The sequence below is a fragment of the Silene latifolia genome, chromosome 5 (genome assembly GCF_048544455.1).
Source record: "Silene latifolia isolate original U9 population chromosome 5, ASM4854445v1, whole genome shotgun sequence".
NCBI lineage: Eukaryota > Viridiplantae > Streptophyta > Magnoliopsida > Caryophyllales > Caryophyllaceae > Silene > Silene latifolia.
This window is the reverse complement of record NC_133530.1, coordinates 16,652,160-16,679,212: the sequence shown is the minus strand read 5'-3', so window position 1 is coordinate 16,679,212 and position 27,053 is coordinate 16,652,160. Positions and strand designations below refer to the sequence as shown.

The following is a 27,053-nucleotide window of genomic DNA, read 5'->3' as shown; positions in this document are numbered from 1 at the left end:
TTTTATATAAATTAAGCCTTAAAATTATAGCCTTAATAAAAATTATGTTTTAAAATGAATTAATTAAATTAAATAATTTAAAAATATAAAATAAATCAATTAAACGGTTAAATAAATTTTAATTGTCGAAATGAGAAATTCGCGGGTGTTACAATCACCCCATCTTTTAAAAAGTTTCGTCCTCGAAACTTGAAAGTAGAAATGAAAGGTTATAAAAGTAAAATTGGACCTTTTGAAATCGGCAACCAAAACATTAAAAGGTTACTTATCGTAGGTTCTTTTGTTTTTTTTTTTTTTTTTTTTTTCAAAAGTTTCAAATAAAATTTTCCGACATAACCAGGTCGAAATGTAAATCATTGTATAAATCAAAAATCCAAATTTTCAAAAACATTTAACGGAGAGTTTCAAAAGTATAAGTCTCATTCATTGAATGAAATTGCTCTTGTCGTGCACACAAGAGCGCTAACCTTCTATGTCAAAGACAAATTAAAATAAAAATCATTCGCCGATAAGCGCAGGGCAAGTTATTAGACGTCTTTAATAATGAGTCCTAACTTCCCATCAACGTTAAAACCAAATGAAAATGGCAATCCAATCAAATTTTTCTTTCGCAAAAGCCAATTGAAAATTAAGGGATTCATGGTTAAACTCAAAAAGGAGTCAAGTTCGTGAAAATCTTATCTTTATAAATACAGAAACATTTAGAGCAATTCTGTGCGTCCACATCACCAAATCCAATTTTTTTTCTTTTTTCTTTTAAACCATTAAATGCGGGACCCACAGAAAAATTTAGGATGTAATTAACAAATAACTGTCATTGTTGATGTTTTGTACGTAAATGATTACATTTATAATTTATACGTAAATATTTATGAATAATTTAACGAATTAACTATTTATGAATAATTTATATTACAATAAATAACAACAAATTACAGCAATTTACATTACAATAAATAACAACAAATTACAAAAAAAATTGATACAAATACAATACAAACTTCAATTAGTCTTCCTTGTGACGGGTATATCCGTCACAAGCTTGCGACGGGTCAAATACTACTCATATGGGTAGATCAGACAAAATAGAATGCTACTCTCTAGGCAATTTGCTTTTGTCTTATCTCCCCATTTGGGTAATATTTGACCATTCGCAAGGTTGCGACGCATATGTCCGTTACAAATGAGAATTTGCGTACAAACTTTTACTACACTTTTTACTACGGTAATAAATTAAAATAACACTAACGCACACAAAAGATCCATCGCTTATGTCGATTTACCAAAAAATAAAATACTAAATACAAAATGCAATTATAAATTACTTGTAAATGAACAAAGAGACTAAAAAACAAAATCCTTTTCAAGAAATAAATTTTAAATAATGATTTATGTTTAATCATTCATATAGTTGCAATAATCTTAAGAAAATATAAACTCGACTAATAAAATTATATAATTTTTTTAGAAAAAAGGAAATTAAAATTTAATTTAAAAAACTAAAATTATATTTTTAAAAAGCAAAAAAGTTGTTACAATTAACGATATCATATAAGAGTATGCTCTTGTACATTTCAAGAGATATTGAATAGTGCAATACAAAAAAATAATAATACTATGCGAAACCAACTAATTTAATCAATATTAATTATCTGGTTATATGGGTACGTCTTATGATAATTTTTTTCAAAAGACGGTTTTGTTTGAAAATCTGACTATGGTTTATTGTTATATAACAATCTATTTCACAACATTAGAAATTGTTTCATGAAATTTTCTCACTTTCATATTAGTTTCTAATTTTAACAAATACCAAATAATGTATTCTAATCGTATTTGTCTATTTGATCAAATGTTACCTTACAAAATGAATAGCTTCTAATAAGTGCACATGGCAAGCTAAGCAAGCACGATAATTGCTATGCTCTGATCTATCGCTTAGTGGATATGCTCGCTAAAAATTTACTCTCTCTGTTGCGGAGATATGTTTACAGTTTACACTTTCTTTATTTTGCGAGGGAGAAATAAAGCAAGTAATATATCACTGGGACGGAGGAAGTAGGTGATAGAAAGTCTAAAAGCATTAAAACTGGAACATTGATCTTTTGAAATCTTTGATTTGGCAGCCCATACATAATAAGATGACACGTGGCCATTTCTTTGTAGTTTTGACACGTGGCAAACGGTTTCTTCTTTAATATAATATATGATATGATTCATTCAAATTATCGATGATAAACAATACTTTTTCAACATGAATAACAACTGATGTGAATAGTATCCAAACCAAAGGTTACATTTGACTTTTTGGTACTATTCATAATTGTAGAGAATCTTTGGTATTATTAATAATGTATAAGAAAAACATAGTCATGCGATATCTTGTTTGATTTATCGTCATGAATGCTATAAGAATATCAAGTTTTTGTAATTTTTAAAAATGTATAACTAAAGATATTCACGTTGCAAAACACGTATCGAGAAGTGTAATAAAGTCAAATACTCGTATAACATTTGGTTTGGATGAGAGGGACTAGATATTATCAAGTTTTGAGGCACTTACTCGGCCCGAATTCCGTCACATTTATTCGAATAACAAAACGGGTACCCGTAGAATTTCTCAACTGAACACTCGTAGAAATGTAGAATTATTTACGCGGCTGACATAGAACACAACACAATCCAAAAAACAAAGAAAAGACGATCCAGAACACCAGAAAGTCCCAATGTAAATTTTGAACACATCAATTAATTACTGAATTATTTACGATTTCTCCATCTTTCTTCCACCTATGGCTACTAATAATTCTACCCAGCAAGCAGGTATTTTTCTTCTTTTATTTCTTTATTTAAATCAATCATTTCCTTTACTTACTTGCAGAGTATTTAATAATTATTATCTTGGGCTATGTTTTGATATCTTTACGGAACTTTATGATCTTGGTTCATGTAATTGCAATCTGTTTTTGTGTTATAATTGATGCTGTTCACTAAAGTTTTTATCTTTAGTGTTGTTTTGTTCTGAAATTGAGGTGTTTGATTGATTATTATTCATTTAGTATGGCAAGTTTGGCTATTATATTGTCTTGATTCGGATAATCGGATATTTTGCTGTTACTGCAATGTTTGTAGTTTTATGAAGTGAATTCGGCGATTAGTGCGAAGTTGGTGGGTTTAATGTTGTTCAATTGAGCTTTGGGGTAAAGCCGTAAAGGGTTAAGAGATTGATGCATGATGCTTTTTGGGAAGAGGGTTGAGTGGTGAAAGATTGATAGAAATCGGAGAAATAAGTGTAATGAAAAGAATAATTGTTGTCGGTATGGAACTTGATCTTGGGCTGTCGTAGTTGGGATCGTTTTAGGTGTCATACAGATGCTTGGGTTGGGAGGAAGTTAACTAGCTCATTACGTGATTGGGAAGAGGGTGGGATGGTGAAAGTTTGATGTAAATCGGAGAAATATGTGTAACGTAAGGAATAACTGCTGTTCAAATGGAGTTTCAGATTGGGTTTTCGTAGATGAGATTGTTTTAGCTGTCATACCAAATGCTTGGGATTGGAGGAAGTTAATTAGGTCATTACGTGATTGGGAAGAGGGTTGAATGTTGAAAGTTTGATATGAATTGGGGAAATATGTGTAACGTAAGGAATAAATGCTGTTCAAATGAGGTCTGAGATTGGGTTGTTGTAGATGGGATTGTTTTAGGTGTCATACAGATGCTTGGGACTGGGGAAGTTAACTAAATCAGTACGTAATTGGGAAGAAGGCGGGCGGTAAAGGTTTGATATAAATCGGAGAGATAAGTGTAATGTAAAGAATAAATTCTGTTCTTATGGAGCTTGAGCTTGGGTTATCGTAGATGGGATCGTGTTAGATGTGTCGTACAAATGCTCGGGATTATGAGAAGTTAACTAATTCATTACATATTTGCCAAGCACTCCTTTTAAATACTATACTTTGCAAAATACTCATTTTTAAAATAACGCTGTCGGAAATTATGCCCTTTTACAACAAATTTTATGTTGAACACTAGCTATATGAACTTTCTGGTAAAAAAAGTCCAGCATTGACTATGCTTCCACTTTTTTTCAACTTCATGCTGTCAAAAGTTGGAAAAGAAAATAAATTCCTAGGGGCTTAGTTTTTTTACGTTGCTGTAAAGTTCTGTCTTCATTTCATGGATATCTTGTGTAAGATGATTACGTTTATAATTGGAAAGGAGCCGGTATTACTCATGATGACAATAAAGTCTACTACAATAACATGCTTTTGATTTTAACTGTTTTGTACAGGTAGTGGACCGCCGCCAAAACCTTGGGAAAGAACAGGTTCATCATCGGGTCCAGCACCATTTAGACCCCCGTCATCTGGCACTACAAGCGATGTTGTGGAATCTTCAGGGACTGCAAAACCAGGAGAAATCGTCTCAACTTCTAATCAAAACAATAACAATATGAACACAAACGTTGCTGGCAGGCCTCTCCCAACAAGGCCCTGGGAGAATAACCTCGGAAGCAGCACTTATGGAGGTAGTTGTTTTTTGTTTTAGTGGGAACGGTGATCCAGAATTTTCATTTTGCTGTATTTTAGGTGCTTATAGAATGACCACCACCCTCTATTGCAGGATACGGTTCAGGTTTGACTTCAGGTTTAACTGGGTATGGGACTTCAGGTTTAACTGGGTACGGATCAGGGATCGGATCAGGGATGTATAATTCTTATGGCGGGGGATATGGCGGAGTAGGTGGAGTAGGCGGGATGTATGGAGGAGTAGGTGGTGGTGGGATGTATAGAGGTGGATATGGTGGCGGTGGTCTTTATGGAGGAGTAGGTGGCGGTGGGATGTATGGAGGAGGGGGGATGTACAATAGTGGCATGGGAGGACCCATGGGTGGCTACGGGATGGGTGGTCCATTTGGACCTCAAGATCCAAACAATCCACCTGCCTCCCCACCTGGGTTCTGGATTTCATTTCTCCGTGTGGTAAGTGCAAATCTTGAAACTATGTATATTCCTGTACTCGTGTTTTTTTATCCGGGTTTCAGTGCGTGTGAAATGTGAGTCTTTTAGTTACTCCGGCATTATTGTCATGTGCATGCGCAATTTGTAGACCTAGCTGTAAGAGCATCTCCAATGGTTACCTAAAAGGACTTGCTTGCAAATAAAAAAGATTTTAAGTTACTTGCTTAATCATTGGAGCACTCTACATAAACTAGCTTAAATTGAGCTAGTAGCTCAAATGGTCCTACAAGAAAATGTAACCAATAGAAAAATAGTGGGCGTGTTAAGTGGGTTCAATTAAGCTACTAGTAAATTAGCTTAACCATTGGAGCAAATTGTAGCTTGAAATTGTTGTGGCTTAAAAAGTTGATGTGGCAAAGGTAAGCTAGTAGCAACTAGCTTACCATTGACCCAACTGGACAACCGCACCTAAATAAGTGGGCTTTAGTCAAAGATCGTGTGTAAGTAAATGGGTCAACTTGAATGTATTTAACAAGTGGATTGGCTGAGGTTGATGTTGTAAATTTCAACCTGAATGGCTAGTAAGCTGATATGATATTTCGAAATTTGAAGTCATTATTTTGCGCTTATAAAAGCATCTCCAATGGTTACCCAAAAGGACTTGCTTGCAAATAAAAAAAATTTCAAGCTACTTGCTTAACCATTGGAGCACTCCTATTGAACTAGCTTAAATTGAGCAACTAGCTCCATGGAGCTAGTCGCTCAAATGGTCCTACAAAAAAAATCTGCCAACTAAACTAATACACGTGGAAATAGGCATGAAGTACAATTGCATTTTCAGAAATGTTGTTGTGCATATGGGCCCATCTAAGCCACAACACTAGTAGCTTACCATTGTAGTAGTTTCTAGCTTAAAAATGTTGTAACTTGAAAATCTTACGTGGCAATGGTAAGCTAGTAACAACTAGCTTACCATTGTATGATATGAATGCAAGAAGTACGGAATCATCCAACTTTGTAATGTATTGAGTCTATTGACAATAATTTGGATTTGATCACAACTCTCATCAGAAGTATCTTCCACATGCTTTATCACTTTTGTGGTATGATGTCCAAATTTTTTGGTGGAGTAAATTTAACGTTGTTTTTGAAATTCATTGCATGAACTATTGGTGTAAGTATTGGGTCAATTGGAACCGTACCCTTTTAGTAATGGTTAGGGTTGATATTCCGAACCTGTTTATTGATTAGAACTGGTCTGGCTGAGGGGTTTAAATTCGTTATATTGACCTGAGCCCGAATCCTTCTTGACACGTTGCCAGTGGCCCATCGCTACATATTGGTTATAATTATTAATAGACTGTATATTATGAATTTTGTCCATAAATTATGTTGGTGCCATGAAGCATTTAGAAATGTTTCATAAGCATTTAGAAATGTTTCATGTTAAGCATGCTTTATCGACTATTTCCGCGAGCTTATTATCATTTCATGATAGATGGAAGGAGTGGTGAACTTTTTCGGACGGATATCAGTTCTTGTAGACCAGAACACACAAGCTGTTCACCTTTTCATGTCAGCACTTCTACAGGTAATGCTCGACTGTTTGTTCCATTTCACCTCAACATGTATTAAAATTAAAAGTTACTATTTTATTGCATTAACTAAGCAGTTTCTTACAGAGTCATGGGACTTGTAAACGAATGAATTCGATTATCCTTACAATATATTCTCTGACAACACAGTTCTATATTTCATGCAGCTATTTGATCGAGGAGGAATGCTATACGGTGAGTTAGCTAGATTTGTGTTGAGAATATTAGGGATAAGGAGAAAATCCAAGAAACTTCCTCCAACTGGCCCAAACGGGCTCCCATTGCCAGGCCCCGACACTCAGATGGATCAGAGATTCATCGAGGGGCCAAAAGGTGGCCCGGCTGGCTCGTGGGATAATGTATGGGAGTAGCCATGCAAAACGATTATGCAATAATAGCTGATAGGCCTGATACAAAGTTGGCGGCAATGGCACTTTGGAAGGCAAAAGAGTAAAGAGTCATCGATTCCAATTTGGATTTCAGATGCATTTCCGTCCCAAGTCTGTACTTTGTGCAAATTACTTGTATCTTCCTTCCGCTGTGATTAATTGTTGTTCGAGTATGTAAATAATAAGCTCAAACTGCTTTGTAAAAGATTTGCCGCTGATTCTTGTTGAGTTGTTGGAATTGTCGGGTCTTCTATGAGGCCATGAGGGTAGTATACATATTGAGAACAAATTCTCATTTGAGACTATTATCGGTGTAAAACATGTTTAAAACAACGCATATATAAAGTTGGTAATGAGTATGAGTACAAATATAGTGATTGAAATAATCAGCGATTTGTAATGATTGAACTTACAATGGATTCTAGTTTGATAAACAAGTTTCACATGGTTTCTCTAGTGAGAAATTATTCACAAATTAGTGTGTAAATGTGCATTGTAGTACTCCCTCCTATTCTCAATAAATGTCCCATTTGCCATTTCTGTCTATTCACATAACTGTCCCATTTGCCTTTTTTGGACATGAATAATGACGTTTCTACCCTTTGCTTTTTTATTTATTTACAACCCATACCATCCCTAACCCAACCTATTAATATACTAACCCAAGCCCATTAATCATCCCTTCCCCTAATTAACCCAGCCCAATCCCTAATAGCTCCCGCCATATATTGTGATCCATTCCCCCTGAAACCCTAATTCTCTCTCATCCGCCTCACAAATCCCCTCCTTATCTCTCATCCGTCTCTCAAATCCTCTCATATTCTTCATCAAAAATGCTCACTGATCTGATTCTTCATCTAATTTGCATCTCCTTTTTGATCTTGATCAAAAAAACGATCTGATTCTTCATCAAATATGTGAACGGCTTTAATTTCTTCATCAAAATGATCGATTCTTCATCAAATCAAATCATGAAATGTTTTAATTTCTTCATCAAATTTGCATGTCCTCTTTTAATCTTCATCAAAAAAAGGATGTGATTCACAAATTTATTTCTTCGCCTTTGATTAATTTCAAAAAAAATGGAAAAATCTAAACCTTTTTCTGGTTATATTGATCTTCGTAAAATGGAGAAGATCTATGAAGATTTCTATCTAAATGAGGGTGAGATGGGAATGGAAGATGAAGAAGTTGATGAAAGATCGTCTGACGTTGCTGCATGTCCCTCAATCGTGCCTGAAACAATCGTTGATGAAGGGATTGAGCAGTGGTTGGAAAAGCATGGATATCTAAAGAAAAGAATGCGGTTTATGGAAGAGCTTTGTAGAATCTGGCCTCAGTTTGGGGTTTTATTGGAATATGAGTATGAGGAGAAGGCGAAGGAACAATCAATTGATGTTGCATGTAAAAATGATGATCTTTCTAATTCAGATCTGGTATTAGATCCGGAGGTTGTACGAAAAAATGCAGTTATTACTAGTTGGTTTATAAAGGAGTTTTCTAAGTATTGGCCTGGTTTTGATCCTACAGAGGAAGACGAACCGTTTTGAGGTTGATTTCTTTTACCCTGTATTTAATTTTTAAACTGTTTTTTTTTTTTTAATGGACTTGTGATGATAACTTTTTCGGCCGTATATACTCTGTTTCATCTTATTTTATCTACCCAGTGATCTAATGTTGAGGGTAGTTGGTTGGTTATCATTTTTGATGTTCATATACAATGCCACCACCTTTTGTAGTGATGAGGCTGTGTATGTACATCAAAATTGAAGAGTTTTGTTTACAAAAGCTTATTGTACTCATTTGATCATTTCTGAAGTTCATATCCATATTAGTGTCAACGACTGAATATTACAAAAGAGTTGCAAAGTTCTACATTAAAATCTGAATAAAGTCACAACATCTTCTTGATTTGACCTTCTTGATTGTTTGATTTGCTTGTTTCTTGCTTGATCTGCGCAAAAAATTGACTTTGATAACATATCCAGTCTTTGATAACTTCTAACGAGTCCAAAATGGTGCTTATTGTTGATGTTAAATTCTTTGTTCATTCCCCCGCACATAAATCTACGAACCAACTACTAATGCTACCAACGAGGATTTTCCAATGTTGGGTCATTACTACTTTCACTGCTTGATAATGGTGCCAACAGTTCATATTCCCCTGTTGGTTCATTACTGTGCCACCGGTACTTGCTTGATTTTCTCGCATTCTCTGTCAAAACTGTTTAGTGAATTAACTAATTCACTTATTGTGCTTGGATCACCAACATTCTGTACATATTGTATGCATTCTTTCACTAAATCGATGTTAGCATCAAGATATTCAGGCAATAAACCTTCTGCTGCTAGTTTTGTCTTATGCATATGTGGAATTGGGTAGTCTATGCCACCTTTTTTTTCATTACTTCTACCATACATGGTTGCAATGTTATCCATACATACTTCAGTTTTAGTGCATCTTGTTCTTCATATGCCTTGATTGTGTTGCTGATTAACTCATCCAATTTGATTGCCTTTTTTTTTTGTTGGAGAGATTGTATTGACCTAAAAAACCCCAAATCCAAGACATTCAAATCTGGTGAATTGGGTGTTTGATAGGCCAATTCAATCAGCCATCCATCTGATGTTGCTGCCCTTTTAAAATCAACATCATCATTGCTAAAATGGGGACGGGCATTATCTTGTTGAATGATTATGCGTTTACTAACATTAGAAGGCCATTTAGCCTTTATAGCTGGCAACACACGATTTATTATCATGTCTTTTGTTACTTGCTTGTTTATAGACTCAATACACTTGGTTTCCATTGTTCCTGCTACTCTATTTTTTGAGTTTCGTTGTGCTGGTATTTCAACAACAAATGGCCATATTCCTATTTTGCCATCAAAAATTAATTCACCATTTGACCCATATAATGGTCTACCTACTTGTAGACACCTCGTTTCTGCACCCCTCGCAAACCACCCGGTGATGATTGGGCCGCATGTTTGATTCGCGGAACGATTAGTGACAGTTCGTAAGATTATCGTCAAGTGATTGCTCAAAAATTAATGTCAACCTCTTAGTTGTCATCTACGTGCCGATACGGTCGTTTTGGCGATAATTAGAGTACATTCGAGTCCGGGTCAAAAACCGTCTCCATTTTCTCGATAATCGGCAAATCCCGAGTCGAATGTTCTGGAATGTTCCGGATATTTCTATTCCATATTTCTCAAATTTTATCTTTTGGCAAATAATATCCCGTAATATTCAAAAGATAATCGAATTAAATCCGTCCTACCATAACTAAAACACGGAAATCTTTCTTAAACAGGAGGAAACCTCCTGGGAATAGACGCAAAGCAGCGAGTCTTGCGCCTCTTCCAAGAGACGCATGGGCTCGCCGCGCCTCTTCCCAGGCCCTTCTTTGCATGATTTACGTATCTTTTTTATATCTTTCCGAGATTCACTTCCAAAGAGTCTCCGAAACCCTATTCCTCCGTGTGATTAGTATAAATAGGAGCCTTCGTTCCTCATATTTCTCACGCGAGTGTCCGCCCTTCTCTTCTCCCTTTGCATTCTAGACTTTGTTCTTACTAATTGGCGCCTACGTGCTTGAACATTCGACCACGTAAGCTCGGATCCTTCCGGGTACCAGCCTCTCCGTTGCATGACCGACCAATTTGACCACTACACAATAATCAATCTAATTAATCAATTTGTTAAATCGTTTTCCTCTTTCGAGGGCACTCTTTCCTTGCATTCGCGTCGAGCATTCACTAATCGATTTTCTTAGTTCATCTCGTTCCGTCAACATGTAAGTCTGAGGGTGTAATATTCCTCGTTTATTTATTGTTATTTATTTATCGTATCCTCATTGTAAGGTTTATGTCGAAAGTACCTCATTAAAACCGATTTCTAAAACCGTCTTTAAAACCTGTTTTGCGGATTTCCAGCGAGACGGACGTCGAGAAAAGACGCAAAGAATCGCTGCGCCTCTTCGAAGGAGCGCAGCACTGCTGCGCCTCTTCGTGAGGGCCGCCAGCTTCTGCTTCTTTTCTTCTTCCTCCGTCCTCTCGTAATTCGTATCAAAAATATTTCTTTTGTTTTGTTAAATCACAATTCGTTCATCATGATAGTTAATAGTTCATATGTATATTATTCATCCATAATTCACATGTTTTAATTGTCATAAATCCGACTTAAAATCCCTTGTAATCCAATATTTGCGGGTTTTTCGTCATTAATGTTCAATTCGAGTTTTAAAAGTTCAATTTCATTATATTGAGTTTTAGGGATTTATTGTTGATACATTCTGATCTGTTTATTCATTAATTCGTCGTATTCATCATGTTTAGTAATTAATTAGTTTAGTTAGTTTGTTTTATTAATTATTCATTACCATCGGCCCTTCACATAATTAGTCCGTTTGTTTAGTCTCATCCATGTTTTACTGTTTTTATGACTTTAATCGCATGTAAATAACCCATTAAATCACTTTCATCCGAGTAGATAATTTAATCGATCCATAAATTACCAATCGACATTAACGATTTGCGATTCAAAACTTCACGGCGAACTCACCCTTGAATGACGCGGAATCTGCTTGCGCCTCTTCCAAAGGGCGCGATGCGCTGCGCTGCTGTTCGAGTTGAGTTCTCTCTCGAACTCCGTTTACGCCTTGACTTAGTTAATTAGCTTACGTATTAATTCACTATTAATCGTATTATCGCCCTAATTCCTGTTCGTTAATTCCTTTGTTCTTTTTTTCTCAAATTATCCGTTTTAGAGGTATTTTCGACATAAATCGCCTTTCCTTTGTAATTAATGTAATTTCCATTATTGTAATTTTCTTTTATTGTATTTCTTCTATCACTTGTATGCTTTCACATGTAAATGAGCATTAACTCCTACTTCGACCCAATTGTATGCTAATTACGTGTCAACCGACTTAGTTAAATTCTCACATGTTAGGATTAATCTAATGGATGTTGCATTGCATGCATTATAGCCGATGATATATCAAGTACGAATAACTTCCCTAATCATTAGTAGAGGCCGCTATCGAGGCGGGCGGGATTAGGTGTTCGATCAAAAGAGCTTCCTAATACGTACCCTCACCCCTTACTCCAGATCTCCGTGAGCACCCGTGTTCATTGGCATCCACGAGAGTCATTCTAGACATAGAATGCTAAGGGTAACGATTGCTTAGTGTTCATGTCACTACTTTGTGTCTTGACATGACACGAGGTATTCGAACGGTTCCAATTTCCCATAAAAATTGGTGGCGACTCCATACAAAATGCAAACGCTTGTCCCTCGTTTCTCAACCAAGCGCCCCCGTGGGCGGCCCGCTGTCCACAGTTTGGCGACTCCGCTGGGGAGAACATGAATTCTGCAATTTTCGATGAAAGTATTCAAGAACGTTTATCTGTCGACGTCAAGGGACTAAGTGCTGCAGTCATTAAGCTTCAGGCCACCGTTGAAGACTTGAGAACTCGTGTCACCAATATGGAAGACAAGATAGACATGATGAAACCTTTACCATCTTCTCATACCCCAAGGCCAAGTTTTAGCTTCAACACGACTCACCCATCTAAGAAGGCCAATGAAGGCAAGGGAGTCAACCTCTTGGAAACTCCACCCAGAAGGCCGAGACGAGCCCATAGGGAATTCGTTGACCTCGGAACCACATATGAAGTAGCTCTACGAAGACTGGTTTCCCAGGGAAAACTTCATCCAATCGGTCCAACCCCGGACCCTGAAAAGATATTCCCTAGATGGAAGGGCGATTCATATTGTCAGTACCATCAAGGTAGGGGACACGATACGGAGGAATGCTTTTGTCTAAAGCATATTATTCAGGATATGATCGAGGATCGCAAGCTTCCTGTGCCACCTTCCGCCAAGAAATCCAAGAAGACCGACCCTCTTGGGTCCAATATCATTAAACATGACGAAGAGTCATCTCTAGACTGTTCTCATCTCCTCGATCCTCATGATGATAAAGAAATCAATGTCCTCGAAGACGGAGATATCCAAGATGGAATGCTCATGCTTTCCAGGGCCTTTGACAATAAATTCTCCAAAATAGAGGGAGCTATTGATACTCTAAACTCTCGACTTTCCAACATAGAAAACCTGCTCGCCGAAACGGGTAAGAAGCTTGATGCCCAAAAAATGAAAAGTGTCCAGACAAACCCTCAATTTGACAGTCCTAAGGAGAAAGCAATAAGTAGACAATCTATTCTTAGTTCTTCTTATCCGGGAATCAAAATCAATAAAGGCATCCTCATGGATCCTTCGTCAAAGAAACCTAGCAATTCTCCAGGGTTATTCACAAAGGCTTTTGACAAGAAGGATACAACCACAATACCCAAACAAAATTAACCAAACCTCAGAACTACGATCTGGTTTGATTTCACTTCACGTGAATACGTAGGCAGTCCTCATGGACACAACCATCCCCACTCCAAACCTTCAATCTCAATTATCAACCATCTCAATTATCAACCATCCCAATTTTCAAACTTCCAACCTCAATTAACATCCCTTCCACAACCAAATTTACCTCTATACTGGGGGCTCCTTATTGTCGCCCAGTCTCCTTTTTACCAAATTCCAGAGTCATCTTCTCATCCTGGGGGCTTCTCTTACAAGATGCCACCCTTCCTTTATTCCTCTAATTCTAGCTAGTGCTCGGTCCGGACAATGACAAAGGTCTTTGATCGATTCTCCCAGTTATCGTGCCTCAAGAGGAGTCTCCTTTACAGCAAACGGTGGTGAAAGAAGTCCTAGTAGACAGATGATCCATGGCTCATGCCTTGCCTTTATATGCCTTCATCATTCTTGCAATTCTTATACCTTTGGAACTGATACGCATTGTTACCCACACTTGGCTAGGGGTTGCGCATACTTAAGCAAAGTCTGTCAAAGTCATCCATGTGTCGCGTCAAACCTAAGTTAGTGTTGCGTAAGTCCAACCTACGTCTACCTTTTGCGTCTGTAAAGAGTCTACATCGCGTCAGTCCCATGTCTAAAGCCCATTTGAATATGCATAACGCATTACAAGCGAGAAACTTCTTTGAACAAGTTTTAAACAACTTTTATAAAGAAACAACTTTTGAAAACCTATGTGTTTCCTTATTCGAGGTCCATGTGATAATTGCTTACGTGCACATATTAGATTGCGTTCTTGTGTGGCTACTAACCATGCAGGTAAGTATCAGAAGCAGTGCTCGCTCTAACTGGGGGCTTCGCTCAAGTCTCCATTCTCCCCCAAGTAGCAGATATTTTGCGATATTGCTCAAATTGTTCTCCCAGTAGCAGATATTTTGCAAGATATTGCTCAAATTGTTATGTCCAACGCAATGTATTTTGCGATTGCTTACCAAGGGTTCTTCCATGACGATCAAGATGTTCCTAATCGTCATTTCTCTCCAAATAAGCGATGGTATTTTGCAGTATTGCTCACCCAACGAGAGTTTGCTTGAGGTCAGAGACAGGCAGATTCCCCGAAATCATCTTTTATCACCCAGTGAGAGTTTGCTTGAGAACAGAGACAGGCAGATTCCCCAAAGTCATCGTTTCATTCCCCAGTGAGAGTTTGCTTGAGGACAGAAGCAGGCAGATACCCCCAGGCGATCCTTCATCCCTTTAGGTAACCCTTTTCAGGATAGACTTGCATGTACCTTTAGGTAACCCTTTTCAGGATAGACCTTCATACCTTTAGATATCTTTCAGAATAATCCCTTCAGATAACCTTCACATAATCCATTATCCCTTCATACCTTTCAGAAACTTACCTTGATTTTTCAGATAACCCTTAGATATCCCTTTCAGGATAAATCTTCCTTCAGCCTTCCTTCCTTCAGATAATCCTTTATTTCTTCAGACACTTCAGAATAATCCTTTCAGTAACCTTCGGATAACCCCTTTTCAGTTGAGTCCCCTTTCAGTCCTTCAGAGAGAAGTATCCTTCAGCCTTCCCTTTAGAGAGAATTATCCTTCAGCCTTTCCTTCAGTGAGAGGTAGCCTTCAGAGTTAGCCTTCGAAAGTGTTAAGAAGTTTCTTCAGAATCCCTGTGACCCCTAATGCCTTCAGACACCAAGTTATCTTCAGATCAAAGAGTTTTGCTTGAAGCGTCTTGATCCGTTTCACCCAGGGGATGTCTCGGGTATGGTTTCTTCTTATGGTCAAGAGCTTCCTTACGTAGTCTAATGGACTTTAAACGACCCTCCCCGATAGTCGACGAGACTCTAAAATGTTCCCGACGACAGTCCTTGGTTCGACCCCTTGAGCGCCTCGCGTCGCCATAGTCGTCGGGTTGTAATCTTCGATTGACCTGATGGCTATACTTTGACTTTCGCCTTGTCCAAGCCTCAGTCAAAGTGGGGGCTCTGTAGACACCTCGTTTCTACACCTCTCGCAAACCACCCGGTGATGATTGGGCCGCATGTTTGGTACGCGGAACGATTAGTGACAGTTCGTAAGATTATCGTCAAGTGATTGCTCAAAAATTAATGTCAACCTCTTAGTTGTCATCTACGTGCCGATACGGTCGTTTGACATAATTAGAGTACATTCGAGTCCGGGTCAAAAACCGTCTCCATTTTCGATAATCTGTTAAATCCCGAGTCGAATGTTCGGAATGTTCCGGATATTTCTATTCCATATTTCTCAAATTTTATCTTTTGGCAAATAATATCCCGTAATATTCAAAAGATAATCGAATTAAATCCGTCCTACCATAACTAAAACACGGAAATCTTTCTTAAACAGGAGGAAACCTCCCGGGAATAGACGCAGAAGAGTCTTTGCGCCTCTTCCAAGAGACGCAGTGGCTGCTGCGCCTCTTCCCAGGCCCTTCTTTGCATGATTTACGTATCTGTTTTATATCTTTCCGAGATTCACTTCCAAAGAGTCTCCGAAACCCTATTCCTCCGTGTGATTAGTATAAATAGGAGCTTTCGTTCCTCATATTTCTCACGCGAGTGTCCGCCCTTCTCTTCTCCCTTTGCATTCTAGACTTTGTTTTTACTAATTGGCGCCTACGTGCTTGAACCTTCGACCACGTAAGCTCGGATCCTTCCGGTACCACCTCTCCCGTTGCATGACCGACCAATTTGACCACTACACAATAATCAATCTAATTAATCAATTTGTTAAATCGTTTTCCTCTTTCGAGGGCACTCTTTCCTTGCATTCGCGTCGAGCATCACTAATCGATTTTCTTAGTTCTTCTCGTTCCGTCAACATGTAAGTCTGAGGGTGTAAATCTCTCCTTTATTTATTGTATTTTACTTTATTGTATAACAATTGTAAGATTTATGTCGAATACACCATTAAAACCGATTTCTAAAACCGTCTTCAAAACCCCTTTTTTACGAATTTCCAGTAGACAGACGAAGAGAAAGGACGCAGCAACTGCTGCGCCTCTTCGAAGGAGCGCGGCACCTGCTGCGCCTCTTCGTGAGGCTGCCGCAGTTCCTGCTTCTTTTCTTCTTCCTTCGTCTTCTGTTATTCGTCAATTATTTGTGTTTGTTTCGTTTGTTTGTTATTGATCCATCATATTAGCATATAATTCATATGTATATCGTATATAATTCATTCACACGTTTAATTGTTCCGACTTAAATCCTAAATAATCAATATTTACGGGTTTTCGTCATTAATATTCAAACCCGAGTTTTAGAAGTTCAATTTCATCATATTGAGCTTAAAGAGATTAAATCATTGATATATCTGCATCCATGTTCATCATGTTTAGTCTAATTAATTGTTTAGTTTGTTCCATTCACCGATGTCACTAATTAATTATTCATTAACATCGACCCTTCACATAATTAATCCGTCTTGTTTCCGTCTCATCAATGTTTTACTGTTTTTATGACTTTAATCGCATGTAAATAATCCATTAATTACTTTCATCCGAGTCAAGTAAATTAATCAATCATTAAAATTAACAATCAACATTAACGGTTTGCAGTTCCGGCTTCACAGCCAGAACTCACCCTTGGAAGACGACGCAGAATCGCCGCGCTCTTCCAAAGGGCGCGATGTCTCTGCGCTGTTCCGAGTGGTGAATTCTGCCTCTGAACTCCTTTTCTGCTTTGACCTAGTTTAATTAGTCTACGTATTAATCTACTAATACTCGTATTATCACCTTCTGACTTGTTCGTATTTCTTTTAAATTTATTCTTTTATTCTTTTTATCAAATAATCCGTTTTAAAGGTATTTTCGACATAAATCGCCTATCCGTTGTAATTAATGTAATTTCCTTTATTGCAATTTATCGTTATTGTGTTTCTTTTATCATGTGTATGTTTCCACATGTAAATGAACCTTAAATCCTACTTCGACATCAATTGTTTGCTAACTATTTGTCAACCGACTTAGTTAATTCTCACATGCTAGGATTAATCTAATGGATGTTGCATTGCATGCATATAGCCGACGATATATCAAGTACGAATAACTTCCCTAATCATTAGTAGAGGCCGCTATCGAGGCGGGCGGGATTAGGTGTTTGATCAAAAGAGCTTCCTAATACGTACCCTCACCCCTTACTCCAGATCTCCGTGAGCACCCGTGTTCATTGGCATCCACGAGAGTCATTCTAGACATAGAATGCTAAGGGTAACGATTGCTTAGTGTTCATGTCACTACTTTGTGTCTTGACATGACACGAGGTATTCGAACGGTTCCAATTTCCCATAAAAATTGGTGGCGACTCCTTACAAAATGCAAACGCTTGTTGTTTCCGAGCTCCCCTCGTCCCAAGCGCCCCCGTGGGCGGCCCGCTGTCCACAGTTTGGCGACTCCGCTGGGGAAGCGGCTAACAAGTCGTCAATTTCCCATGAATATTTTAACAAATCGTCATTTCTCCCCAGCGGAGTCGCCAAACTGTGGACAGCGGGCCGCCCACGGGGGCGCTTGGGACGAGGGGAGCTCGGAAACAACAAGCGTTTGCATTTTGTAAGGAGTCGCCACCAATTTTTATGGGAAATTGGAACCGTTCGAATACCTCGTGTCATGTCAAGACACAAAGTAGTGACATGAACACTAAGCAATCGTTACCCTTAGCATTCTATGTCTAGAATGACTCTCGTGGATGCCAATGAACACGGGTGCTCACGGAGATCTGGAGTAAGGGGTGAGGGTACGTATTAGGAAGCTCTTTTGATCGAACACCTAATCCCGCCCGCCTCGATAGCGGCCTCTACTAATGATTAGGGAAGTTATTCGTACTTGATATATCATCGGCTATAATGCATGCAATGCAACATCCATTAGATTAATCCTAACATGTGAGAATTTAACTAAGTCGGTTGACACGTAATTAGCATACAATTGGGTCGAAGTAGGAGTTAATGCTCATTTACATGTGAAAGCATACAAGTGATAGAAGAAATACAATAAAAGAAAATTACAATAATGGAAATTACATTAATTACAAAGGAAAGGCGATTTATGTCGAAAATACCTCTAAAACGGATAATTTGAGAAAAAAGAACAAAGGAATTAACGAATGAAATTAGGGGCGATAATACGATTAATAGTGAATTAATACGTAAGCTAATTAACTAAGTCAAGGCGAAACGGAGTTCGAGAGACGAACTCAACCTGAACAGCGCGAAGAGATCGCGCCCTTTGAAGAGGCGGCGAGCTTGCGCGTCTCTGTTCAAGGGTGAGTTCTCGGCGTGAAGCCGAATCGCAAATCGTTAATGTCGATTGGTAATTTATGGATCGATTAAATTATCTACTCGGATGAAAGTGATTTAATGGGTTATTTACATGCGATTAAAGTCATAAAAACAAGAAAAACATGGATGAGACTAAACAAACGGACTAATTATGTGAAGGGCCGATGGTAATGAATAATTAATAAAACAAACAAACTAAACTAATTAATTACTAAACATGATGAATACGACGAATTAATGAATAAACAGATCAGAATGTATCAACAATAAATCCCAGAAACTCAATATAATGAAATTGAACTTTTAAAACTCGAATTGAACATTAATGACGAAAAACCCGCAAATATTGGATTACAAGGGATTTTAAGTCGGATTTATGACAATTAAAACATGTGAATTATGGATGAATAATATACATATGAACTATTAACTATCATGATGAACGAATTGACAGACGAACAAAACAAAAGAAATATTTTTGATACGAATTACGAGGATTGAGGAAGAAGAAAAGAAGCAGGAACTGCGGCAGCCTCACGAAGAGGCGCAGCAGGTGCTGCGCTCCTTCGAAGAGGCGCAGCAGTTGCTGCGTCTTTTCTCGACGTCTGTCTGCTGGAAATCCGCAAAAAAGGTTTTAAAGACGGTTTTAGAAATCGGTTTTAATGAGGTACTTTCGACATAAACCTTACAATGAGGATACGATAAATAAATAACAATAAATAAACGAGGAATATTACACCCTCAGACTTACATGTTGACGGAACGAGATGAACTAAGAAAATCGATTAGTGAATGCTCGACGCGAATGCAAGGAAAGAGTGCCCTCGAAAGAGGAAAACGATTTAACAAATTGATTAATTAGATTGATTATTGTGTAGTGGTCAAATTGGTCGGTCATGCAACGGAGAGGGGGTACCCGAAGGATCCGAGCTTACGTGGTCGAATGTTCAAGCACGTAGGCGCCAATTAGTAAGAACAAAGTCTAGAATGCAAAGGGAGAAGAGAAGGGCGGACACTCGCGTGAGAAATATGAGGAACGAAGGCTCCTATTTATACTAATCACACGGAGGAATAGGGTTTCGGAGACTCTTTGGAAGTGAATCTCGGAAAGATATAAAAAGATACGTAAATCATGCAAAGAAGGGCACGGGAAGAGGCGCAGAAACAACATCGTCTCTTGGAAGAGGCGCAAAGACTGGCTGCTGCGTCTATTCCCGTGAGGTTTCCTCCGTTTAAGAAAGATTTCCGTGTTTAAGTTATGGTAGGACGGATTTAATTCGATTATCTTTTGAATATTACGGGATATTATTTGCCAAAAGATAAAATTTGAGAAATATGGAATAGAAATATCCGGAACATTCCAAACATTCTAACTCGGGATTTAACAGATTATCGAAAAAATGGAGACGGTTTTTGACCCGACTCCGAATGTACTCTAATTATCACAAAACGACCGTATTGGCACGTAGATGACAACTAAGAGGTTGACATTAATTTTTGAGCAATCACTTGACGATAATCTTACGAACTGTCACTAATCGTTCCGCGTATCAAACATGCGGCCCAATCATCACCGGGTGGTTTGCGAGGGGTGCAGAAACGAGGTGTCTACAGAGCCCCCACTTTGACTGAGGCTTGGACAAGGCGAAAGTCAAAGTATAGCCATCAGGTCAATCGAAGATTACAACCTGACGACTATGGCGACGCGAGGCGGCTCAAGGGGTCTGAACCAAGGACCTGTCGTCGGGAACATTTTAGAGTCTGTCGACTATCGGGGAGGGTCGTTTAAAGTCCATTAGACTACGTAAGGAAGCTCGCCAGCCATAAGAAGAGATCATACCTGAGATACCCCTGGGTGAAGCGGGACTGAAGACGCTTCGAAAGAAAAAATATTCATTGGTCTGAAGATAACTTGGTGTCTGAAGGCATTAGGAGGTCACAGGGAACTTTGGTCGAACTCTGCGGGGAACAAGAGATATATAAAAAACAACAGCAGGACGTCGGTAGAAACTGCTGGGAAAGTCTGCTTGCGTCGGTCTCAAGCGAACTTTGGCGAAATTTAGAGGCTGAATTTGCTTGCGTTGGTCTCAAACAAACTCTTGTTGGGGAATATACTGATGATTTTGGCGGGAATCTGCTTGTCTCTGTCCTCAAGCAAACTCTCGTTGGGTGATTATTTTGACGATTAGGAGCATCTTGATCGTCATGGGAGAAACTTCAAGTGAGCAGTACTGCAAAATACCACTGCGCTGGATAGAATAAATTGAGCAATACTGCAAAATACTGCTGCGAGGGATAAAATGAATTTGGACGATACTGCAAAATATTGTCGCGCTGGATAAAATGTGGGCCGGAACGAAGAAATCGTCGAAACGGACCAAAGTGATACAAATGTCATCGAGGAAGAGGCGCACCAAAGATGGGCCCACAAATAACGAACTCATAACGAATTTTCGAAAATTCGTAAGGAGGGAACAAAAGGAAGAGGCGCAGCAAGAGCTGCGTCTCTTGGAAGAGGCGCGGCCCGCTTTGCGTCCTTTCCCCAATTTGACAATTCGCGTAAAACGCGAAATCAGAAGGGTTTTAATTCATTATTTCGAAACACAAATCCTTCAATTTCTCTCTCAAATCTTCACCATTTCCGTCAAGGTTGGATTCAAAAGCTTGCTTGAAATATGACTAATCGAGGTATGTGCTTTAATCTTGCATTAATCATCCGTATTTGTCGAATTTTGAGCCGCAAACATTAGGGTTTTCGACCCATTTACTCGAAAATTTGGGGCTTTTCCCCCAAATGGATTTGTCTTGCCAAATTGATGCTAGAAATGGATAGTAGGCAATGTTAGGAACATAACCATGTATTCACTTTGAATTTTCATCGAGTTTTGAGCCCTTGAGCGAATTTTGAGACGGTTTCACAGCTAGATCGAAAATGGCTTCGAAAACGACCTTAGGATTGCCCATTTGTGATGAAACTTGATATTTGAGACCCTTGCGCATGTGAATTTGTTAGACACCCAAAAAAACAAAAAAAAAAAAAAAAAAAAAAAAAAAAAGAAAAAAAAGGGTGTCTTTTACCTGTAAGATGACGGGACTCCCCAAGAATGGAAGATCGCGGTTGGATTTCCTGTTATCCAAACCCAAGATAATCTCCCCTAAACACAAGCAAGCTGGGCTCTGCGCGACTCCATTTGCTCAACGAGACCCAATAGGCGGGGATCACCTCTCAAATCTTCATCAACATGTCCCCGAAAGACGTAAACGTGAAGCAAACAAACCGAATGCTCTCCTCCTAGCAACATAAGAGACAGAGGGTCGGCCCGTTGATGAATCGATCCATAAAATCCAACATCCGCACGCCTTTCGAAGTAACAAGACGATCTACCTCAAGCCTAGTAAGTCCAAGCAAATCTCTAAACTTGCTCTTATACCCTTGTGAAGTGGAGGGGATGGCAGGTAAATGTTCAGGGTCCCACCCGCCAATAGCAAATTTCCTCCTGGAAAAGGACAAATATCACCTCCTGGGAACGCGAAAACATGATAATTTGGATCCCAATAATCAAGACAAGCATCCAAGAACGGCTTTACTACCTTAATGAGCTTCAAACTCAACAGAGACCCAAGGTTGTAAGCACCCATGTCATGTTTCTCAATATTCGAAAACTCGTTAGTCCATTCCTTCAAGCGAATTTCTAGGGTATTCATGATGATAATTTTCTCTTGAAAATTTATGGGGAGTTTTATATGTGAATCAACGAAGAAGAGACGGAAGAATTGTATGATTTAAAGCTTCATCGACGCTTCTATTTATACTAATTGCTGTTTCCAAAAATCGTCGAACCGACCGCTGGGAACAAAGGCGCGGCACTGCTGCGCCTCCTCAAAGGGACGCAGCTCTTCTTGTCGCGCCTCTTCCCTAGCATCACTTCTGTGATTTCCGTGTTTGGATCTTTCCTAATTCTATAAACGAATAATTTCCTATTCCTACGGGATTTTATTTTGGTAAATCCGCGAAATTTACCATGCTTCAGGTTTCCTTAATCCAGGAACGCGCATTTCGAGGCGACGTCAACATTTTCGGCCATTTTAATTCTTTTTTTAATTCTTTCTTTTTTATTTTCACTTTTATTTAGTCATTTCATTTCTATTTTCTTCATTTTCTAACTTATATATTTCTTTTTTTCTTTTTTTTGCGGGGGTAACCCTCCCTACCGTCCGGTCATTTCCGACAAAATTTTTGCATTTTCGTGTTCTTTTCGAGTCTCATTTTTTTTTTTTTTTTTTTTTTTTTTTTGCACCAATTAAAGGCCTTACGTGTGTATATGAAAATGTAAATGAATGTGTTTTTTCTATGTGAATTTCGGCAGCATGACGGTACAAACCATTGTCTACCAAACTTGTCCAAAAGCTAACTGCGGTACAAAACAACACAACCCAAAGAAAGAAAAGGCACTCAGGCCGTCGTATATACAACAAAAAAGCAAATATACAAGCAATCAAGGGCTTCGCCCAAACAAGTCCAGATGTGCAACTGGGGGCTTCGCCCCAAATAAATCCAAGTCCAAATAAACTGGGGGCTTCGCCCCAAACAAAATCCAAAAATGTTCAAAATCAAGACTACAAAGACCACGCAGACTACTGCTGAGCACCCTCCAACTCGGCAACCCTCGCCATAAGAGCAGCGATCTCGGCATCCCGAAACTCGAGCTCCCTCGACAAACGAGCCGTCTCCTCCCGGATCAGGCTAACTCTCGCTCCACTCACGATCGGCTGAGAACAAAGAAAGAAATTGGCTCATGTCAATCGATTCAAACAAACAAAAGAACAAAATAAAAAAAATCAATCAAAAGAGATCAAATAAGGTTCATACCTGACGACCTCGACCACCGACGAGTGCCTCGATGGCGGTAGCTCGCAACCGGTTGGCCACCCTCCATAGTGCCACGAACCGAGATGGCGCGACCTGCGTTTTCAAAAGAAATTCTCAGCAAATTGAACAAGTTTAATCCAATGTGTTCTTACGCAAAGGTGAATAAGCCGAGGCTCACCCTCCGAATCGATCTTTGCCCGATCGTCGAGGCCAAGATCCGTCACGACCACGTCAAAATCACGCAACTCGGAGGTCGTCGTCCTCCCGGTCGCGTCGGTGTACTCGAGAGTCTCGGGATACACTGGGGCTCGATGCCCGCCGCCTCAACCTCCTGCAAAGACAAACGACTCTCATTAATCGGTGATCTTTCATCGAAATTCCCAAAGTCAATCAAAGAGAAATAAAAGGATACTCACCACTACTGGCCAGTACGCCAACCTCCCGTAAAGGAATGCCGAGTAGTCCTCACCAGCGAAGGAGGTCGTCACCACCGACACGGCCAAGTCCGCCTCCTCTCAACCTCGGAAGGCTCCCGAACATCGTCCTAGGAGGATCAACAGAACCGTCAACGCGTCCCGAGAGCACTGACGAGCCAAACGCTCGCCTAAGTACCACACCGGACCCATCGACGTCCACAACAACAAATGACTCGGGCTCCTAGGTCGAAGGACCTCAAGAAAAAGGAGGTGCCTCGGCATACTCCGCCCAAGGTCCGGGCACCCACCGCAACAAGATAAAGACAGAGATCATTCCCGTGATCGGATGAAGGGAAAGAAGTATAAATGCGTACAAACGGGATACTCACGCTCTCGGTGAAGGCGTTCACATCCCGCCGGTAGACATTGTGAGAAGAACGCTTGCTCTTCGTCCAAGCACATGACCCAATACCTCACCACGGGATAGGCCCTCTCCAACGGCTCCGTCCTCTTGGGCACGAGGCCCGGGAAGTAAGAGTACACCCACGCCTGTAAAACGGAATAGTCAATGACGATCTTTCGATCTTGATAAAAGAAAGGAATTCATTTTGCTATCAAAGGGAAGGTTCATACCTCCAACAATAGCCCAGGTCCGACAGCGCCAGGAGAAGTCCCCTTCTCCATCAACTCCGGACGAACCATGGCCCTCATGAAGCGGATGAGGACCGCAAAACCAGCAGTGACCCAATCCCAACGCCCTAGGGAGCTCAGGTCAGCAAGGAAGGGAAGAAGCTTCGTCGACAGCCTCTCACCCTTGTCTCCGAGGTAAATCGAAGACAAGAACCACCAAAGCCACAAACGAGCCCTCTGCTCAGCTGTACAAGAAGGAGGAACCGTCTCCCTCCCATCGATCACCACCGATGCCGGGGTCTTCCCCGCGAAGTAATCTCGAACATAGGTACTGGGTACCAAACCCGGCACCGCAACAGCCTTCGGCGACGTGTTCCACCGATCAACCTCCTCGCCTCGGCCGAATCCGCTCTCATGCCGCCTCCGGCCACACCATCTCCTCGATCCCGCACGCACACCACTGAGAAATCATGCCGTAGTCCTCCAAGGTGACTCCCACCTCACCAAAAGGCGGGTGAAACGTGGAAGTCGTATCCCAAAATCGATCCAAGAAAGCGCGGACCGTGCTAAGGTTGGCCCGCAACTTCCTCTTCACGATATCCCTCCGGACCAACCAGAGGGACCGAACGCTCCACGCTCAATCATGGCCCTCTCCTCCTCCGACGACACCGCTCGTAGTGCTCCATCGCCGTCGTGTAACCCGAGAACGACCTGATATTCCCGGCCTCCTATTATGATTCGAAATAAAGCTATCTTTAGTTTTGAAGTAAATTTGAAGGAAATTAAAAAAAAAAACAGAAAGAGGATAAGTAATGAGTTAGGGAATTCCTATTTACCAAGCTCTTCACCGTCCTGTAGGACAAGTGACCCTCTGCAGCCCACACAAGGTGCCTACTCTCCCGTGTCTCGGCCACGTGGGAGCTCCTCTCGGCTGACGACCCCCTCGTCCGAGGTGGGCCCGTCGCGGAATCTCCTCCTCATCGAACCTCCTCCTCGGGAATCTCGTCTGCAGCGCCATCACCGCGTCGGTGGCCCGCTCCAAAGCCTCCTCAACCGCATCAAGTCAACCTCCATGGGAGTCCTCCCGGAAGTGGAAGCATCATCACCTGCAACATTAAAACAAGTTTAGGCCGCGTCACGTGACGGCGAGCCTTTGATTAAGAAATTTTCGAGCCTCCGGAGCCCCGGAAATCGCCCCTTTCTGGCCATCCTTGGCCGTATTCTCACCAATTCAACCACTCATGTGACAAATTGGGTCGAGTCAAGTCAAAGTCAAAGCCTAGTTCCGGGTTCGAGTCGAAAATTCGGCAGCATTTCGCTATAATGGCGGTTATGCCCTAGAAAGGTGCCCTGCAAAAGTTGTCACCAACCAAAATTCCGAGATGACAGGAAGTTTACCCATCACCCAAGGGTCCCAAATATCAAATTTCATCACGAATGGGCAATCCTAAGGCCATTTTCGAAGCCATTTTCGATCTAGCTGTGAAACCGTCTCAAAATTCGCTCAAGGGCTCAAAACTCGATGAAAATTCAAAGCAAATACATGGTTATGTTCCTAACATTGCCTACTATCCATTTCTAGCATCAATTTGGCAAGACAAATCCATTTGGGGGAAAAGCCCCAAATTTTCGAGTAAATGGGTCGAAAACCCTAATGTTTGCGGCTCAAAATTCGACAAATACGGATGATTAATGCAAGATTAAAACACATACCTCGATTAGTCATATTTCAAGCAAGCTTTTGAATCCAACCTCGACGGAAATGGTGAAGATTTGAGAGAGAAATTGAAAGATTTGTGTTTCGAAATAATGAATTAAAACCCTCGATTTCGCGTTTTTACGCGAAATTGTCAAATTGGGAAAGGACGCAACAAAGCGCCGCGCTCTTCCAAGAGACGCAGCTCTTGCTGCGCCTCTTCCTTTTGTTCCCTCCTTACGAATTTTCGAAAATTCGTTATGAGTTCGTTATTTGTGGGCCCATCTTTGGTGCGCCTCTTCCTCGATGACGTTTGTATCATTTTGGTCCGTTTCGACGATTTCTTCGTTCCGCCCACATTTTATCCAGTAGCGACAATATTTTGCGAGATCGTCCAAATTCATTTTATCCTCGCAGCAGTATTTTGCGGTATTGCTCATTCTATCCAAATGGTGGTATTTTGCGATCGCTCACTTGAAGTTTCTCCCATGACGATCAAGATGCTCCTAATCGTCAAGATAATCACCCAACGAGAGTTTGCTTGAGGACAGAGACAAGCGATTCCCGCCAAAATCATCGATATATTCCCCAACAAGAGTTTGTTTGAGACCAACGCAAGCAAATTCAAATTTCTAAATTTCGCCAAAGTTCGCTTGAGACCGACGCAGCAGACTTCCCCGGTTTCTACCGACGTCCCGCTTGTTGTTTTTTATATATCTCTTGTTCCCCGCAGAGTTCGACCAAAGTTCCCTCAGACCTCTAATGCCTTCGGACACCAAGTTATCTTCGGACAATGAATTTTTCTTTC

The 27,053-nt window shown here is 40.1% G+C and overlaps 1 protein-coding gene across 1 annotated transcript; it reads left to right on the top strand.

Moving 5' to 3' along the window:
- The first annotated feature begins 2,654 nt into the window (after window positions 1-2,654).
- Window positions 2,655-7,248, top strand: LOC141656875 (peroxisomal membrane protein 13-like). The gene is made up of 5 exons (XM_074463971.1): window positions 2,655-2,823; window positions 4,292-4,528; window positions 4,624-4,982; window positions 6,460-6,552; window positions 6,724-7,248. The coding sequence occupies exons 1-5, from the start codon at window positions 2,793-2,795 to the stop codon at window positions 6,925-6,927; spliced, it is 924 nt and encodes a 307-aa protein (XP_074320072.1). The 5' UTR covers window positions 2,655-2,792; the 3' UTR covers window positions 6,928-7,248.
- The last annotated feature ends 19,805 nt before the right edge of the window (window positions 7,249-27,053 follow it).